The sequence below is a fragment of the Pelobates fuscus genome, chromosome 11 (assembly GCF_036172605.1).
Source record: "Pelobates fuscus isolate aPelFus1 chromosome 11, aPelFus1.pri, whole genome shotgun sequence".
In the NCBI taxonomy this organism is placed as follows: domain Eukaryota; kingdom Metazoa; phylum Chordata; class Amphibia; order Anura; family Pelobatidae; genus Pelobates; species Pelobates fuscus.
In genome coordinates, this window is record NC_086327.1 from 103,924,508 (window position 1) to 103,944,921 (window position 20,414).

The 20,414-nt window shown below is 39.6% G+C and overlaps 1 protein-coding gene across 1 annotated transcript in view; it reads left to right on the plus strand.

Annotated features, from left to right (window-relative positions):
• The first annotated feature begins 1,792 nt into the window (after positions 1–1,792).
• Positions 1,793–20,414, plus strand: part of ZBTB40 (zinc finger and BTB domain containing 40) — a 54,343-nt gene continuing 35,721 nt past the window's right edge. The window contains exons 1-6 of the mRNA XM_063435875.1: positions 1,793–1,911; positions 4,765–5,832; positions 14,532–14,665; positions 17,462–17,660; positions 17,757–17,899; positions 20,215–20,407. Of these exons, the coding sequence (XP_063291945.1) occupies positions 4,821–5,832; positions 14,532–14,665; positions 17,462–17,660; positions 17,757–17,899; positions 20,215–20,407 (1,681 nt within the window). The 5' untranslated portion in view covers positions 1,793–1,911; positions 4,765–4,820. The remainder of the gene's footprint in view (positions 1,912–4,764; positions 5,833–14,531; positions 14,666–17,461; positions 17,661–17,756; positions 17,900–20,214; positions 20,408–20,414) is intronic.

Consider the following 20,414-nt stretch of genomic DNA (forward strand, 5'->3'; position numbering starts at 1 on the left):
CAGATTTGTCCAGTAGGTCGAAACAGATTCTGTGCTACTTTTGAGCATTCTTTTCAAATATATTTTATTAAAAGTTTTTTTTTAATTTTACACTGGTTATACAAGGTTATAACATGGGAAAAGGGGAAAAACTTTGGGGCATCCTGGTGTATGTAAAGGATTTGTATACACTTTGCCAAGATATAAAAACTATGAATGAGACATTTCTACTGATACCACACGCACCAAAAACTCAGTAGCATCTTGCATGACCACAGTATCAAATGATTTCATGATGTGAAATATTTCATATGTCTATGATTTTTTGGCATCTTCGTTCAAGCAGCAAGTGTATAATTTACTAATTTCATGACAGCAAGTGTAGATATTTTTTGTCTCTCTGCAATGCCCCTACCACCCTTTTGGTAGGGATATTACAAAGACACACACTCACATGTTATATATAGACACATGCTCATATTCATGTTGATATGCTCACATATATATCACATATATATTCAAACATATATACTCACATTCATATACACACACACTTGTACCTTCCAAGTGTGCCAATTTAGGATGGACTGTCCCTATTTTGAGCATATTTCCCTCTGTCCTTCTTTTCTATTCTAATGCCCCTCTTTTGTAAAAGCTCCAGATTGTTGGGGTGTATAAATAAGTGGATATCAGAGCTCCAGAGCAATAATACTCACATTATTGTCTTTAAACTACACTAAATGTGTTTAGAAATCAGTCTGTCTAAATAAGATAGATTGTTCTTGTTCTAAATGAATTCAAGATCACTTATAAATATTAAATAGAAGCAGTCCCAGAACAGAACCCTGAGGAACACCACATACCACTTTTGTCCAGCTTGAAAATAATTTTATTTTGAATTACTTTTATTGGTGTGGAACTTTATTGTACACTCTTATACAATGAAAAAAGATAAGGAAGACTCTGCACACAAGACAAAATAAATAATAAATAGTTTGCGAATTGTATTTTTATTTTATTGACAATCTTTATTTTTGTTTTATTTTTTTGTTCTCAGTATTTTGCAATTTCGCCTACAACCATGGCACACTGATATAGGCTTCTATACAACAATTAAACAAGTGGTACACACATCATTGACAATTGTAAGTTCGTAATCAGTTCTTAGAATGTGTCAAGCCTAGAATAAGTGCATACAATGTTCAATCGATTGCTTTAGTATACCAAAGCATGTCTTGGCTAGTTATCATTCTATGTTATTGAGTGCAAGACCTTGTCTTCTCAGCCCAGGGCTGTTGTACAGGTGGGGAGGGGAGAGAGTCTGTCCTGGTCAGTGGAGCAGCTATGAGCCAAGTGCTGTTGAGTCAGTTGATTAGGGTGCAAGGGATTTCAGAAAGGTAAGGTGGAAGGGAGCAAATTGTATTTTTAACTCTCACAAAAAGATTCTTATACACTCAGACACACCTGGAAAAATGGAAATTGTGATGGAAAAGAGGGACTTAGGCTCAAAATAGGGACTGACCTTCCTGAACAGGGACACTTGGGTGGTATTACAGTTCTGCATATTTCACTAAGAAGCATTAAAATAAACATGTATATATAACCTACATATTAAGACAAAGGTAAATATTTGTTTTACAAAAAGCCAGACAAGTTGTGTAAAGTCACAGTTATATATACAGTATTCTCAGATGTCTATGTTATAGTGTTTTTTTTTTATCTAGCTTTATAGATACTTCTGGAAAGAACACAAGCGCCCTCTATAGTCACACAGGCGCGCAGTGTGAATGACGCCGTGCGTGCGTCCGCCGTGATGACGTCATGTGAGGTCGAAGGGAAAGGGAAGGAGTGAAGGCTTTGGGCCTAGGTTTACTATGTATCCGGAATAATAAGCCATAACGGGAGCGGCCAGAGAGGACTGTCCGACCGCAGGTAACCGGCGAGCCGCCATCACCTAGCCCTGCTTCCTCACCGGCTGGGCTGTCAGTGCCGGCGGAGAGGGGGTTAATTGGCTGTGTACCGGCAATGGGGGCAGCTGTAGGACTGATACCGGCTCCCCTGCCCGGGGTCACTGCGACCCGCCCTCTATAGCAAAACATGGGGCTTCTTACTCTGTCACATATGCTGGATGGACGTGGCTGTCATGGTCACATTAAATGCAGGAGATGTTCTGCAGGATGGAGGTGGCTGTCATGGTGACATTAAATGCGGGAGTTATTCTGCAGGATGGGGAGGTGGCTGTCATGGTCACATTAAATGCAGGAGTTATTCTGCAGGATGGGGAGGTGGCTGTCATGGTCACATTAAATGCAGGAGTTATTCTGCAGGATGGGGAGGTGGCTGTCATGGTCACATTAAATGCAGGAGTTATTCTGCAGGATGGAGGTGGCTGTCATGGTCACATTAAATGCAGGAGATGTTCTGCAGGATGGAGGTGGCTGTCATGGTGACATTAAATGCAGGAGTTATTCTGCAGGATGGGGAGGTGGCTGTCATGGTCACATTAAATGCAGGAGTTATTCTGCAGGATGGGGAGGTGGCTGTCATGGTCACATTAAATGCAGGAGTTATTCTGCAGGATGGAGGTGGCTGTCATGGTCACATTAAATGCGGGAGTTATTCTGCAGGATGGGGAGGTGGCTGTCATGGTCACATTAAATGCAGGAGTTATTCTGCAGGATGGGGAGGTGGCTGTCATGGTCACATTAAATGCAGGAGTTATTCTGCAGGATGGGGAGGTGGCTGTCATGGTCACATTAAATGCAGGAGTTATTCTGCAGGATGGACGTGGCTGTCATGGTCACATTAAATGCAGGAGATATTCTGCAGGATGTGGGGGGCTGTCATGGTCACATTAAATGCAGGAGATATTCTGCAGGATCGAGGTGGCTGTCATGGTCACATTAAATGCAGGAGATATTCTGCAGGATGGACGTGGCTGTCATGGTCACATTAAATGCAGGAAATATTCTGCCGGATGTAGGTGGCTGTCATGGTCGCATTAAATGCAGGAGATATTCTGCAGGATGGACGTGGCTGTCATGGTCACATTAAATGCAGGAGATATTCTGCAGGATCGAGGTGGCTGTCATGGTCACATTAAATGTGTGATTGTAATTTTTCATTGTAAAGGCTTAACACACAAAACCTTCTCAAATGGTCTAGAATCTACATCTCCCGTAATACTTTAACAGCCATCATGCTGGCAAAGCATCTTGGGCAATGTAGTCCACAACATCTGGAGTGCCAAAGGTTGCCTACCTCTGTCCTAGAATTACGTATTTCAGTGATGGGAGGGATAGATAAAAGGAGATGTGTTGTAGAAGAATAGAACACCACTTGTTCTTTTGTCTAATACAAGCTTCATATATCGAGTCTGAAACTTTTAGATGCATAATGACATGAAAACCTATTTTTCCTTAAAAGTATTTTTGGGGTTTTGTTAAACTAAGAATAACATTAATATAATGTTTGAAAGCCTCTGAGGCCGAGCCATATAAACTCATTCTGATCATATAGACGTCATGGAGTTTTTGTTTATCTTGTGGTTTTATTTATTTATTTTTTGCTATAATTTTGCTTATAAGTAGTATAACACATAAGCAGTTTAAGCTTTGATAAAGTATTTATCCCAAATATTATTGTAGCCAAGGTTATACTATGACAAGCTATGTCACACAATCTCCAACTTGACTACAGATTGGATATATTTTTCTAAATTTTAAAGTTTAGTTTTATTGTTAATAACCCCCTAAATGCATTACAAGGAAGATTTTACTATTTTCACCTTGTACTGCTGTTCTCATCTATAATTATCGTTCCATCAAAGTGTTTTTCATACTGCTATTATATTATAGCATTTGTTTGTACACTAATGCTTTTAAAATATTCAATAAACGTGTCACTAACCACCTGTGTTTTTTATACTGAACTGGAGTCACCAGGAATTTTTTTTTATTTTATTATTATTATTATTATTATTATTATAAATACTATTAAAGGGTCACTACATTGCCCAATTTCAGAAAATACTATTTAGTAAATATATCGCCAATAAAAAACATGAATGCATTTTGTATTAGGGGTATATCTTAAAACGGCTTGTAAAACGCTGCAGATTTCTTGTCTGCAGCATATGCAAGTCCTCACCTTCTTACTCAGCCCAGACTTTGTGTCTGCCCTATCAAAGACTTCCCAATGCAGCTCAATGAGAAGTCTTTGCAAGGCAGGTGCTCTGGGCAATTGATGGGGTGACTAATGAGCCTGAGTGGCGAGCATATTTGGCCCTCCCCTTAGGAAACATTAAATCAATGCCTTCATCTGGGGATTGTTACTGATGCTGGATGTTTTCAAGCAGAGTGTGAGGACGTCCAGCGTCAGGCGATCTAAAGTCCAGTAAATCTGGTAGACAGCCACTAGAGGCTGTCTTAGTCCTGCAATGCAAACATTGTAGTTCCTATAAAACTGCAATGTTTTACATCGTAGTGCTAACGGGCACAGGGACACTGCACACAGATCACTTCGATGAGATGAAGTGGTCTTGGGTGTCTATAGTGTTCCTTTAAGGTGTTGAACAACTTGTTTAATTTGCTACTTGCCTTTCAAGTGCTCACCTCACTCTCTAAGTGCCCCACCTACATTTGTTGATGTTGTAGGCTTCTCCATGTATCAAAAGCAATCCACTCTACAAATTAATTCAAATATTTTGTGTGTTTGTGTATTTTATATAATATATTTAAAATTTTATTTGGGTTTTAATATAACAAATGTATTGTGTTGTTGCAGTTACTCATATGAAACATTCAAACACCTTGCAAGATATATTGGTACATCTTTAAGAAATGGAGCTCCCAAATTACAGCCGCCAGCTCTTACTGCAGTTGCATACTTTGTGTAAAGAACAGCAGTTTTGTGATTGCACCATTTTTATTGGTGCATTACATTTTCGGGCTCACAAGCTTGTCCTGGCTGCTGCAAGTTTACTTTTTAAATCTTTACTGGAAAGTACTGACACTATTTCAATTGATGCCTCTGTTGTCACTTCGGAAGAATTTTCCCTTCTTTTGGAGATTCTGTACTCAGGAAAACTTCCTCCTGGGAAGCATAACCTTACAAAAATTATATCTGTTGCCGATAGCCTGCAAATGTTTGATTTGGCCGTAAGCTGCAAAAACCTTTTAAGCGAAATCATGAGCCACTCCACCCAGAGTCAGAAAATGAAGGATGTTTCAATTCAACCTAAACCTGTAACTAAGACTGAAATCCTCCCAGAACAGGATTGCGAGGCTCCGCAAAATGAAACGACAGATGAAACTGCTACCATTGAAAAAATAACCTCCACCATATCTGCTGGGTCAGTTATGATTTCTGCTACAGAAGAAACAGAAGCTAGCAATTGCACAAAAACAAATCTCCTTGCTAAGGAGCCCAAGACACTTATGGATTTGAGCTCTATGGACAAAACGGTTCCTGAGCTTTCTACAGCACTTGTTCAAGCAAGGGATAGCATTCAGAATGTTGTCTCAAAGGTTTCTGAAAATGAGCTTGTATCTTCCAGTATAGTAAAAGTGGACAGTCCTGTGAATGTAGATGCAGTGTCCACATCAGAAAGCTCTGATATTTTATCAAGTTCTGTAGAAGCTGCAACATTACCATGTGCACCACCTACTTTAAAAGATGACAGTCCTCATTCCATGGAGGAACAACCTTGTATAGAAAAAGAGATTGATTCTTTTGCAAAATTAGGTGATTGTATAACAGCATCCACCCCAAGTTCTTCTAACCAAACAGAACAGCAAGAGTTAGAAGACCTGGCAGAACCTTCAGCAAAGAAAAGAAGATACTCTGAGCAAGGTAAGTTTCAGCGTTTTCCGTTTTCTTATTTGATGTGTCTGTGTTTGTTGTTTTGTATGTTTTTATTGGGTACTTGTTTTAGAAGTGTTATTTATAGGTGCTCATATCAAGCTCTGAATAATTAGTTCTTTAAAGTTCTCAATTATGTGCCTCTATTATGAGAATTAAAACCTTTTGTATGCTCAAAACTGATTTAGTTATTTATAATTATAATAAAGTGCTAACATTGTCTTCAGCACTGTACAGTGGGTTCATAAGACTTAAAATACATTCAAATCATATTTGACTTACCACAAATTTAAAGTCTGAATAATTTGTCTATTTGGACATCTATACTTTGCTCAGTGTCCTGAAATTTCTACTAGGAACATCGTGCAGATGTTGTTTCTAGGATGGCTACACCCCGTTCTGATTTGTCTTGACTTCTCTGTTGCCAAACAGAGGGCTCCTTGAAGACCTATTGAATTAACGCTTTATTCAAAGCAAGGTTTATGTAATGATGTCTGAAACTGATGGTTTGGCTATGCACCCCATAATGTAAATATTAAGGTTGTTGAAGGTTTGGGGAATGTAACAGTCTTTAAGATAACTCTGTTCCACTGTGCATGTCTCCATGAGCCAGTTTTGTTATCAGAGATCTAGATTTGTCAAAATCCATCAGTTTTGAGATGCTGTACAATGAGCAAGGCATAGGGAGGAAACCATTTTCTCAATCATAATTTTGCAAAAATGCATCGCTCTTACTGATAATTCTGCGCTGTCGCTGGGGATTTTTCCAGAGGCGACCATGGTAGAGAAACTTTTCACTCTGTCATTAAAGAGGCTGAGAGGAAAATCACTTTGTCCATGGAGGATCTCACAGGTGTTGCATACAAATTATGGAGAAAAAAATCAATGATTAGTAAACTATAAAGCTGTTAATACAGGTATATTTCACTGTGAAATAGTGAGTGTGACAACATACAATATTAGTACAGTTTACTATTGACCTCCCCATGTGTTCCTTGTGCTTTAAAAGCAGATTTAACAAATTGTAAAAAAGAACTGCAATCCTTTTCTGTACCAGCAGAACAAATAGCAAAAATATAGACGTTCACCAACTGAGTTTTCCAACCTTGGGTGCCTGTGGATAATGACAGTATAAAATATATATGGTTGAAATAAACCATTTGTTCAAACTTCTGACAGCAAGTGTCTTTTCTAGAAACCATGACCTATCGGACAAATTCACCAGCAGTTTACCAAATATTTGGAGGATTGCTGGATAAAAAGAGACTTGTGCTATTGTGATGTAAAACTTGGGAAATTAATTCAATGCTTGTTCTTTATTGTACACGATAAGAACTCTGTGCCAGTCTCTGTCCTTGGCAGACTTCCAGAAAGACCAACCCCAAAAAGAAAAGTGCACATTTACTACATTTTCCACTTCAACTAATTTCGGGGATTTTGTTTGTAGATACCTGTGGTCTTACAGCGGTTTCTGAAGAAATCCGAATTGGGGCAACACACTTCATATTCAAAATTCCCCCAACTGCAAAGAAAAAAAATCCCCAAAAGCGCTGCCGAGTTTGCTACAGGAAGGGGCAACGGATAGACACCACATTCCACTGTCCTGATTGCCCAACAAAGCCTGGACTCTGCGTTGGTAGCTGTTTCAAGCTGTACCACACAGCTGTCAACTATTAATGACTACACAGACTTCTGGCAATTATTTTGTAGCTTTTTTTATTTATTTTTTTATGTATGCAGAAAGCACCTATGCCCATGTCCCTACTTGTATGGATGCATCCTTTTACTCCTACGTCTTTTTTTTTTTTTTTTTTTTTTTTTTTTAAGCCTCTGATGGTTGTTGATGCTTTCAGTGTAATTAAAGAGTCATGACGGGTTCACTTTAATGACGAACTGCACCGAATGCAATAAAAATATCCGTTATTATAAAATATTGAATTATAATATGTTATATTGGAAGCAGTCATGCTAATACCTCAATAACAGCACAGCAGAAATTACCATGGCAGTATGCTCTGGGTCCCTTTTACCTCCAACCCACTTGTTACATGATTGGCTTTGCTTGGAAACATGGTCTTGAGCAATGAGCAGTGATGCTCACATGCTAGCCCAATTGCATCCGCATCGGAATAGAGTAATATCTGACACTTTGTTCCTATACAAGTGTGAGACTAATGTAACGAACTTTGCTTTCCCTGGTCTCTCAATTCTTGGCATTGCGGTCTTTGCTGAGAAATAGTAAACAGGTGAAGCTTTTTATATTTGTAGTATTTTTCAATTTTAAACTATTTTACGTGTACTAACAGTTACTTTAAATGATCAGTCTTTGACCATTTCCTTATTCCCTGATGTGTTTGCGTTTTCTGTTAAAATTCTTGTTTTATATATAGGGACCATTACTCCCATAATTGTTATGGAGATCTCATGGTTGCCTTAAAATTGGCCCTTAACGTTCAAGTCCCTTGCTACTAGCCGTGATCTAAGGGACCATCCACACACCAAAAGCACTTCACTTAGCTAAAGTGCTTTATGAGTGAGGAGTATCATATTTTAACCCCAGTTTATAAAAGTGATGATTTCTACGAGAATTCGGCACTTTTATAAATAAAGCATGTTGGCCATCAAACAGCCAGGGAGGTTTACTGCCTCCTTTCGTTATCTCTCCTGAGGTAAAGGAAGTGGCAGGTGCTCTCTACCTGAGTGTGCATGCCTCCTCCCACACAGCCCTCAGATCAGCTGTGAGCACCAATTCAGAAACTTCTTAAGGAGTTAGAAATTTTCTTTTTTTCAGAAACTTCTTTTGCCCATTTGGCAAAAGCACTTAGATATTCATGTTCCTAAATTGTTATTGCATTTAAAGGAAAATCCTGAGCACCATAACATATGTTTTATGCATCGGTTATGGTACACCTGTAAGACCCCCTCCCTGGGAATCTATTAAAGGGGAAGCTATACTACTTCCTCTTTGTCCATCAGGTACTTGTACCACATGCAAATGCCACAGACATCCCAACCGTCCTGATTTTGCGGGACAGTCCTGTCCCGCATTTAGTCCTGTCCCGCCTTTTGCTCCCTGTTGTCCCACTCTTGGGGACACTGGGGAACTGTCCCCAACAAGCATAACAAGTTTGCCTCAGATGCACTTGCACCTTTTTCAGGGCACTGCAGAGAGTACTGAAACAGTACTCCCTGCATGGTCTGCCTTCAGTGGGTCAGTCTGCTTGATTGGACACAGGACGCCATAGTTGGGAGGTATAATACCATACAAGTCCTTATACAGTAGGTATGCACAGGGTTCTGTTACTCCTGATTTATATTTGGACTGTTATGTAGCTTGCATTTGTATTTCTATATTTTTATATTTTTGTAATAAAAGATGAGCAAATAATTTTATTCAAATTGAAAATAAAAGTACCTTTTTTTTGTGCTGTAAGTTAATCTACACAGTGTGTATGTTTGTTTATAGACATATCGATATATATTGAAATTTCAAGCTACTTGCCACTTCAAAATGTGTGTGAACAGATTTTTGTTTTACATGCAATTCATTTTCTTAGGGTATCTTTGCTTTTGTGAATGCAGCACATCTCAAAAGTGGCAGCGTGTTATTCAGTGATGTGGATGAACACACAGGATGAATTTTGGTGGAGTGTGTGAATGTAAAGAGTGTGTTCTCTTTCTCTTGTCACTTTTTTCATTATTTTTGCCAAGTCGCTTTCTACTGCCTCAGCCTTTGCCACTTTCACCTTTTGAAATCATGCTGGTAGGTGGGGGTAGGTGCAGCGCTTCAGTAATCCTTGACAAGGTATATGTGAAGAGAACCAAAGAAGGAATAATAGTGTAGTATTTAAAACTGTAGTGGTGATAAGTAAAATAAAAGATGTGCACTCACACTTTCCTGGAGCTTCAATACAGCTCCAGTGTATGCGCCTCGGTGGAATAATCCCCGCCTATGGATTAAGTGCAGAGGCAATTCTTTAACCCCTTATGGACCAAACTTCTGGAATAAAAGGCAATCATGACATGTCACACATGTCATGTGTCCTTAAGGGGTTAAGTTGAAGGTGTTGTAGGGGGTATCCTCATAAAAAAAAAATGGTGAAGTATGTAGAGCTATGAAGCAAGGGTAGGTAAAAAAAATATAAAATGTGCACTCACGTGTAATGGAGCCGTAAAACCTGGCTCCTCTAATAGCGCTTGAAGTGGTATGATCCCCACTCAAGGAAACAGGTGTAAATGCAAATTCTTCCCTCTGTGTATATGTGGAGATAAACAAACAGAACCACAATAGTGTACACCGTAAAAAGGAGTGTATGCAGAAATAAATTAATTTAAGCCTCACATGCTAATGAGAAGCTGCAGATTTGGGATTCTGTGGGAAAAGCAAGTCTTATGGCTTGACTGGTGTGCAGATTTTTGTTTAACATTGTATTAATTATCCACAGACTTCAGGTGGAAGGGGTTTTCAATCACAATTTTTCCCCACCTTTAATTAGGCAAACCTATTGAGTGTAGTGTGTTCAGGGCATGCAGTGTGAGCATGTCTATAACCGGTCTGCGCTTAAATTAAAAGTAATCTGATCAGCGGCTGTAGGCCGTGCTGGAGTGTCGGGTAGCAGTGCATCAACCTTACATTATAGCCAGCGTCTGATGACTAGCATGGGGTGGCAATTTGTTGTCTATAACAATTCCCAAACCTTCTCGTGTGTGGTTATCCCTTATTCACTACCATTTAGGGTGTAAATTGCTTGTGCATTCTTGACCCCGAAGTGCATAACTTTGCATTTCTCTACATTAAATTTCATCTGCCATTTTAGTGCCCAGTCCCTCCAATCTATCCAAATCCCTCTGCAGCAAAGCTATATCCTGCTCACATTTTATTACTTTACAAAGTTTTGTATCATCTGCAAACACTGAAGCATGACTTTCAATGCCTATTTCAAGATCATTTATAAATATGTTTAAATAGAAGCGGTCCCAAAACAGAACCCTGAGGGACACCACTTGACACTTATGTCTAGCTGGAAATTTATCATTAATGACAACTCATTGTGCTCTATCTTTAAGCCAATGTTCTACCCAAGAACAAGAATATTCATCTAGACCAATTTCTTTTAGTTTGAAGACTAACCTATTGTGAGGAACCGTATCATGTGCCTTGGCAAAATCCAAGTAGATCACATGCACTGCAACACCATGATCTATACTTCTACTTACTACTTCGTAGAATGCAATTATGTTAGTTTGACATGACCTTTGTTTCATAAAACCATGCTGATTATTGCTAATAACAAAGTTCTTCCCAATGAATTCCTGAATATTATCCCTTTATAGCCCTTAAAATATTTTCCCAGTCATGGAAGTTAAGCTCACGGGTCTATAATTTCCAGGCAGGGATTTTTAACCCTTTTTTGAATATAGGAACAACATCTGCCTACCTCCATTCCTCCGGCACAATACCTGAAACAAAAGAATCTTGAAAAATGAAATACAGAGGTTCACTTATTTCCCCACTTAGCTCCTTAAGTACTCGTGGGTGAATACCGTTGGGTCCCAGTGCTTTATTTACTTTAATTGTCTTTAACTTTAGCACCTTGTCTTAAGTCATCCAATCACAAGTTATCTGCAAGTTTTTTGTGCAGCAATCATTTGTATATCTCTTGCCATAGGATCCTCAGTAATATATTCTGAAGAAAAATAGTTATTTAAAATTTCTGCCTTTTACTGTATGTCACAAAAAAGAAATGTAATCTAATCTACTTCTATATAGCTTCCTATGCCTGCATCTACTCTTCCCCCCCCCCCCCCCCATGAGCTATTTAGCTTAAAGCAAGGTTCTGTTTCAGTTGTTAATCAAATTTACCCATAATCCGTCAGAAAAATCAATCTCACAAAAGCACAAACATCATCGAAGAGAAGAACAGAATGGCTGTACTCTTTAAGATATAGGAGCATAAGGAGAGAATTGATAGAAAAAAATGACAGGGCTGCTTTAATATGGTGCAATGTGGTTTCCTCCTCGACGTTTTAAAGGAACACTCCAAGCACCATATCCTATAGCACTGCAGCTAGTTTTAGTGGTCTGACGTCTGACCAGGGGCCACTCCCTGGATCCACTATATCCGTCAGAGAGCCGTAAGCTGATGATTATCAGCCAATGAGCCAATCCCGGTTTAGCTCAGAGAGCTTCTAGCTCTCTGTTGCAAGTAGTGGAGCCAAACTATTGAATTGTTACTAGTGAAACTACAGGTGTATCACTAACCATGCAATGCTAAAATAACCAGTGACGTATATCACTGGGAATCCACATCTATTATACTACGCCAAGTTTATACCCATAAAGAAACACTCTGGGTATCATGAGCATGTCCTATTATTGAAGACATCATGGTGCTTGCAATCTCCTGGCCTCTTAGCTTTCAGTGTCAAATAATTTTGTAAACCGTTTAAAGCTGTGTCCTGTCTAATGTATATGCATATATGATTTAACCTATACCTGCACTGGTGACCAGTGATAGGTTGAGAGCATCACTGTTAACCCCTGACAGCTCGAGTTAATGCCGACCACCAAAGGAGAGGCAAATGACCAAATGCTGATGGCAATTATCATATTTACTAATGTCCTATTCGGTCAGAATGCAGACATTCCAAGTGAATCTGCAGCAATCGCTTGTATGCTTTCGGTGTCCGGATTAAAAACGCATCCGATTCCTATACAAAGTAATATTATCGTTCACTTTTTTGCAAATGAATGATAATCTAAAGTACTATTTGCTTGCACTGCAAGGTTTAATTATGTGTTGGCTGGCCAATGCTTGCTAGCCAGCTGCCACATAAAAAAACAAAAATTCTAAATTAAGTATAACCACTCTAAGACCCCCATATTGCTATAAGGGAGGTTTAATCTCTCTCTGCCCCCATCTACCTAAATGTTTAAAATTAGCGACCGAGCAGCCTTTGTTGCCCAGTGGTTAGAAAATTATGTGTGCATCAGGTGGGTGACTTTAAATTAAATTCAATACAGTGGTACCTTGGTTTACGAATTTAATGCGTTCTCCAGGAAGTTTTGTATTGCGAAAAATTTGTAAACAGTAACGTGGTTTTCTTTAGGAATGCATTGAAAACCAATTAATCCGTTCCGGAGGTCAGAAAAAAAAGTCAAAATGAGCTGGCATGGAAACCAACCCACAATGCAGAACACACAGTAAAAGACATGCAAACGACAAAGCTCAGCTCACCTTTCCACTGCTTGAGAAATGCACCCAAAAAAGTCCCAAAACCCCTGCAAAATAATTCTAGAATGTCTCCAAAACTCGATGGCTTCCATCCAATCGGAACGCTCTTACTGATATCGCATAGCATGGGAAATTTTTCCAGCAGTTTACTTAGCATGGGAACGCCCTTATAAGGGTTTACTTCGCTAGAAGACCTCAGTCTGCACAAGCACTCATGGGGCAAATATGTATCATTTTTATAGTCGCATTTTTGTTTTGTTTTTTTATTTATTTTGCAAATCAAGATGTGTGGGTTTTCTGTTTTTTCGTTGTTTGGAATTCTGGATTTGAATTTAGCTTTTTTGGGGGGGAGCTGAAGAAAAGTAGAGTTAGAAAAAAGACTTCTGATGGTAAGTATAATTATTTATTTTAAAGAAACACTATATGGTCAGGAACACCAACATGTATTCCTGACCCTGTAGTGTTAAAACCAATATTGAAGGACCACTATAGGCACCCAGACCACTTCAGCTTAATGAAGTGGTCTGGGTGCCAAGTCCAGCTAGGCTTAACCCTTTTTGCATAAACATAGCAGTTTCAGAGAAACTGCTATGTTAACCTATGGGTTAATCCAGCCTTTAGTGGCTGTCTCATTGACAGCCGCTAGAGGCGCTTCCGCGCTTCTCACTGTGATTTTCATAGTGAGAGGACGTCAACGTCCCTAGGAAAGCATTGAGAATGCCTTCCTATGGACTGGCTGAATGCGCGCGCGGCTCTTGCCGCGCATGCACATTCAGCCAGGGACGTCAGAAGAGGGAGGAGAGTCCCCAGCGCCAAGGGAGCCCGGCGCTGGAAAAAAGGTAAGGGATTAAGATGGGGGCGGGGGACAATTAGCACCTCTTCATTGAATCAATGCATCTCTATGAGACAAAGGTTCAGCGTCTACATGCAAAGTGTGGAGACGCTGAACGGCAGTGCCAGGTTTTGGTATAGAAAAAAATACCCTTAAGATTAGGCTCTGAAAACCCCTTGTTGGTAAAACCTGCTTGTGTTATTTGTGCCATGACTTGGGGACTTATAGATCACAGAGACAAGAGGACTGTAGCTTTATTCACTTGAGAATCACTTGATCCTGTACAGAGTGATGTGCTTCACATTACTGTGCTCGGAGTGCTTAGCAACTCAGTGGCCCAGACATGTATAGTAACCAGAGCACTGGGCATACTCTCGTCCATTCTTTAGTGTTAGTGGGCTTGTGGTGTGTGTGTGTTTCTATTGTTTTCTATTGTTATGAAAACAATATTTCTTTTAAAAAACAATATAAAATATATTTGAGTTCAGTAAAGGAAAAAAGAAAACCAAAGCTGAACAAATGCATAGTTATAGATGGCAAAGTTACTTTTTCGTGTAGGTATAAATAGCCCTGATACCCAAGAAGTTAATGTTTGTTTGTTTTATTTTTTTTTCGGTTTTTAGAAAACGAAAAAGCTTCTGGTGAGTTGGATTTTCTTATGCGTTATGAAAGTATCTTCAGTGAAGCTCTGTCAGACCCGCAGAGTGTATTAGAAAATTTGAAAAAGTGTCGCCATCTCAAAGAAAATGAAAAGCAGGTGAGTGATGTAAAGGATTACAACAAGATGTTTCTTGGTACTCTGGGTAATTATGCAGCTTGTAAACATATTTAAAATATATATATATATATATATAGATATATCTATCATATATTTATTTATTTCACACTAACCACTCACGCTTGTTTTTATGATGTACAAGTGCAAAATTATTATATTGCGCACAGTTACAGAGAGTGTATGTCCTTCTTTTACCCATTGTATAGTTTTGCTTTTCGGCTTTGGTGTTTTCCACACCCAATTGCTGGACTTTAAAAGATGCATAGGCTTATTTTTACATGACCTAATACCAAAAATCAATTTGGTTTAAAGGAACACTCCACACACCTAAAATATTTGTGCGAAGAGTGTGCCTCCCCCTCACCACCCCTTTTTTCCACTAATTAATTGTATTTTTTTGTTTTAACCCCTTAAGGACCAAACTTCTGGAATAAAAGGGAATCATGACGTGTCACACACGTCATGTGTCCTTAAGGGGTTAAAAATAGAATTTGCCACTTTTGTAAATCAACCTAGTTACACCCCTTGGCTGTCAATCACGCAACCAGTCCTGAGACTTTTTGTTTAGCACAGTGGAGCAAAACTCAAGAGGCAGCCAGTTGCCCAGAGCACGTCTCGACTGGTGAACAGGATGGTTTGTAGAGACTGCATACAAGACTTCTGTAATTCTATGCATATATGTTTTCATTGGTGGTATAACTACTAAATAGCGATTTGTTTAATTTTTGTGTGTGCTTGGAGAGTGGATTCTTAAAGGAACACTTGCACCCCAATAACACCTTTAGCTTATTGACGTTATGGGGGCAGAAGCATCCAGGCGCAGTCTTACTTTTAGGAGTTAAACGGTTTTCCAGTAGTTTTAACTTTGAAGTTGGTCCTTTAGTACCCGACTTAGTTCTACATCCAGTGATAGGCTAAGAGGGTTAGTACATACTATATCTCTCAAAGGGCGGTAGTAATATATTGTGCATCTCAGCTTATCACTGACCACCTGGCAAAACCTTCCTCATACTGCAGCCAGGAGGAAAGGGTTAATAACTTTAGGGGTTACAGTGGTTTAATCCCAGAATTGAATTGCCTCCAATGCCCGGACATTGATTGGGGGTGGCGATGTTTCTTTAACCACTTCATTATGTCAATAGGGTATAAATGTTTTTTTGGGATTTTTAATTTTTTTTTCAGAATGAAATCTACTTTATAATGCTTCACTCACCCTCCTTTATATTCTAGTTATGATTAACTATCAGTAGAGGAACACATTTCCCTGCCAGAATCCACCAGTCACTGATATAATGCCTGCAAATTTGCTGAAAATGAAAGCTCACTCCATGCTTTGAAAACATAGAAAAAGTTTCAATAGGCCATATTATTCCTACAGTCAGGGAGAGAGTAGGAGCAATTGGACCCTACCATTCCACAATGAGTATTGCATAAGCATTCCAGAGATTGATAAAGATTTCTACAAAAGTTTTAAATAACTTTTATTTTAGATATATGATTTAGTTGTATTTACTGTATATGAACATTATGTTCTATGCAGGCATTTTATACAGTTAATTCGAATTTTAGTAAGCTGTGCTGCTAGTAATGGCCTTAGGGTCCATAGAAATTATTATATGTAATGTATTTGACCCTTTGTATTTACTGTATGTAAAAAACTATTTTTGCTTTAATACTAACATTTCAGTCCCCGTGTGAAAAATGACAAGATAAAGAATACTGTATACTGCCTAAAGCTTTTTATTTCCCAGATATAGTTTATAAAGGCTAAATGAATAAGTAAAAATATATGTAAATGTACATAATTTGAATTTTAAAATGTGTCTGCAAATCAATATATGCACACAAGTTCTATGCTATTTTATAAGCTAGCTATGCATCCCTTGCTTCAAGTGTTATGTTTTGGGTTTTTTATTTCCTCTATCAAAACCTTTATTAATATTCATATGTTTAGTAAAGACGGTAGACATAGGTAGAGATCAAGAAATGGAGTACCCCATTAATACTGTGGTTTTTTTTTTTGTATTGGTGTGGGGAAACTCTCTTTTAAAGGCTTATTTCAAGCCCAATGGCCACTTCACTGATTTGAAGTGGTCATGGTGTCTGCGGTCTGTATTTGCAGCATTTTGCTTTGAAATTCTGCCCATATAGAGTTTAAGCCCTCTGTTGGTGGAAGTATAATTCCACCTCTGGTTGCATTAATCCAAAACGGCTAATGTGAATTCTGTGCATATTTGTCATCTGACACCATCACTTACAGCATGTTTTGCGAGAGACTGCCCTCTATGCCACACATGTTCTACCTTCAACTTATCCTTCTTGACATCTGTTCCTCTCCAGCTAGGGAGTAATGTCAGCAGAGGAGGATCGGGGCTGGAATACAATCTCCACAAATACAATCTCCAAAAAGAAAGCCAGCACTCAAGGATTTCAACGTAAAAAAAATAGGCATTTAATCCAAGTGGTCAACGTTTCGGTTCACAACTGTGAACTGTCCGGAGGAAAGTTCACAGTTGTGAACGGAAACGTTGACCACTTGGATTAAATGCCTGTTTTTTTACATTGAAGTCCTTGAGTGCTGACTTTCTTTTTGGAGAATATATATATTTATTTATTATTGGAGGGAGGACTACTATAGAAAGAATTACTCTAACCAAAACCGGTGTTTTCTCAAAATGTTTTTTTTTTTTTTTTTTAAGCTGGCATAACCCTTGAAAATAGCCTATTAACAAGCATTTTTATTTCAGCAAGTATTACTTTTTTCTTGTGCTACAGGTAGTCATGGAGTGTTGCCAAGCTGAAGAAGGGAGTTCTACTTTTGCAAAACTTCTCGAAAAAGTTAAGGATGGCCAGAGCATCGTGGTGGAGACAGTGCTTGCATTGCTGAAGTTGTGCCGTCATACAAATCCAAGTGTTAATGAGTTATTGAGAGAGAAAGACCTGACAGGGAATGACTCAGAGGTGGAACATTCAGGTAAAATTTGTTAATGTAGACTACAAAATGGGAAAAAGTGCAGCTTTCCTCCAAAGGGTAGTAAAATCATGTTCTGTTTTATTATGCCTTTTATAGATTCTGCCGATAAAGAAAAGACCTTGTTTGATCTGTTAGTGGAACATAGAGAGGAGCTTGTTCAGTGTATTACGGAGCTTAGTCCTATTATTGAGTGCCTGGATACAGCTGAGGAAGGATTCCTTACCAATATTGAAAAACAGGTTTGTCACTTGTGGTTTTTGTTTGTTTTGTTTTTTTCATAATTGACTTTGTTTCCACTCTGAATGGAACACTTCAAAGTTAGAACTATATACTTAGGTGGGCTTCTTTTTACATTTATTCAAGCCACCTCCTGGTCAAGTCTTCTGAAATATTTTTCCTCCATTTAATCCAGCGCCCTTTTTGAAGTTCTGCTCCAGCCAGTGCTTAGGAAGCATTGGGGGGCAGGGAGCATACACAGCAAATTGCATTGACAATGCTTCTTATAGCAGATGCTCAAAGAAGATTCAAGGCAAGGTCAAGAGTCATGGAGAATGGTGGAAAATGGTACAAGTAGACTAATGCATTTATACAAAATGTCCCTCTACACATATAGAAGCATCAGCCAGAGCAACAGAGAGGAACTGGGCTGTGGGCTCTAGGAGACCTTCATTCAGTGTTAAACCATTCAAAAAAATTAAAGGGACTCTCGTTGTTATCTAATTACTCCTTGGACATGAACGCTTACCACGTAAACTACAAAAATAAAAACTAGTGAGAGTTAAAAAAAATAAAAATAAACCGCGTAACCTAGACACCGATGCATAAATCTCAGAAGAAAGCTGCTCCTGGTGTTTTAAAGAGATCTTTGGATATCTAGAATGTAAAGTGATGTGTGTGAAGATGTTAAACTCTTATTGAAAAGTAAAATACAACTTTTTGTTAGGATATCCTCCTTAGCACGCCTTCATACAAATCCATGGCAGGCATTTGAGTTCAGCTGGTGGGATAACATTTACACACTGTTGTTCTTATGTCAAGTTTTGCATTTTATTATCACATTATTCTTAAAACTGGATAGGGTAACATGGGGTCGGTAACTTATGTTAGATTAGATACTTTTTAAAGTATTCCTTAAAGCGGCACTGTCATGCCGAACTTACCTTTCCTCAATCTCTTCCTCTTCTCCCCCTCTCTCAGGATCTGTTCTTCTTTTCTTTCTGTCTTCTTTAGTTTTCTTTAAAATCATAAGACAAAGTAGGGACTCTTTGTCTTATGGAGGATTTCTCCGCTTGACCAGCTCAGACCAGCGGAGGAGCAAAGTGTGCTTCATTTCCGCTGTTCAGAGCAATTTTCCCATGATCCCTAGCTTTCCTCTCTGTTCCCTCAATGCTTCCTGTCAGTATTGCCGAACGTCCTGTCACTTAGACAGAATGGCAGCAAAACTGCCAAATTGCATCCTAACAGAATGAGCACTGTTTCTCCATTGGTGTTAGGATGCAATTCGGTACTTTGATCGTATTGGAATTTCATTCTAATGAATGAAACTCCGATCCTATTCATTGCCGCGGCTGCATCTTGCAGTCGCTTAGTAGATAACTCCCTTATTCCCACGGTATCAGGGAGCTATCTACTAAAAGGCTGAAAGACCTAAATTGGTCTTTCAGCCAACTTTACTAATACTAATTAAAGATTACTTAGTATTAGTAAATAATATGTCCCTACTCGCTATACCGCGAGTAGGGGCATGTCTAGTAAGCAGTGAGCAGCCTGTGGCACGGTATCAGGGAGCTGATGGCTGCTCACTGTAAAAAAACAGCCTGTGGCTGCTCACTGTAAAAAAAAAACAACCTAATAAACACCTACTGTCCCCCCCCCTGGCCCCCACCCATGCGCGGTGGGTGGGGGCCCTAATAAAACATAAGGGGGTGGGGCCTACTGTCCTCCCCCCCCGGCCCCCACCCCTGAGCGGTGGGTGGGGGCCCTAATAAAACAATAAGGGGGGGCCTATTGTCTTCCCCCCCCGGCCCCCACCCCTGCGCGGTGGGTGGGGGTCCAAATAAAACAATAGGGGGGGGGGCCTATTGTCCTCCCCCCTGGCCCCCACCCCTGCGCGGTGGGTGGGGGCCCTAATAAACAATAGGGGGGGGGACCTACTGTCCTCCCCCCCTGGCCCCCACCCCTTAGCGGTGGGTGGGGGCCGGGGGGGAGGACAATAGGCCCCCCCCTATTGTTTTATTTGGACCCCCACCCACCGCGCACCTACCGACACAAAGATGGCGGCGCCCTGAATAAAGATCGGGGCCGAAGATAAAGAATAAAAAATATGTAATGTGGGGGGCTTAGGGGCATTTGGGGGTGACTAGGGGGTCGATTGAATGTAGTGGAGGCGGGAGGGGGGTTAAAAAAAAAAACGGGATTCGGCATGACAGTGCAGCTTTAATGTCTGACAGAATGTGCGATTTGTTTGTTGTTTTTTGTTTTTGTTTGTTTGACGGGGGAGGGGGGGTTGTATTTAATTTTTTTTCCCCCTATAATATTGCTCATCTCTTGTCAGGTGATTATTGATTGTTGTGAGGGTGGATCCCACAAAGAGACCATGGACAGACTTTTGAGGAAAGTTTTAGAAACCAAAACATTGAGCCCGGATAGCTTGGTGAAGCTTTTACAAGCTGTGAGGGAGGCCTTTCCAGATCTGCACTCTCTACTGGAACTACTGGAACCGAATAGCAAACAATCAACCTCTAAAGGTACTGA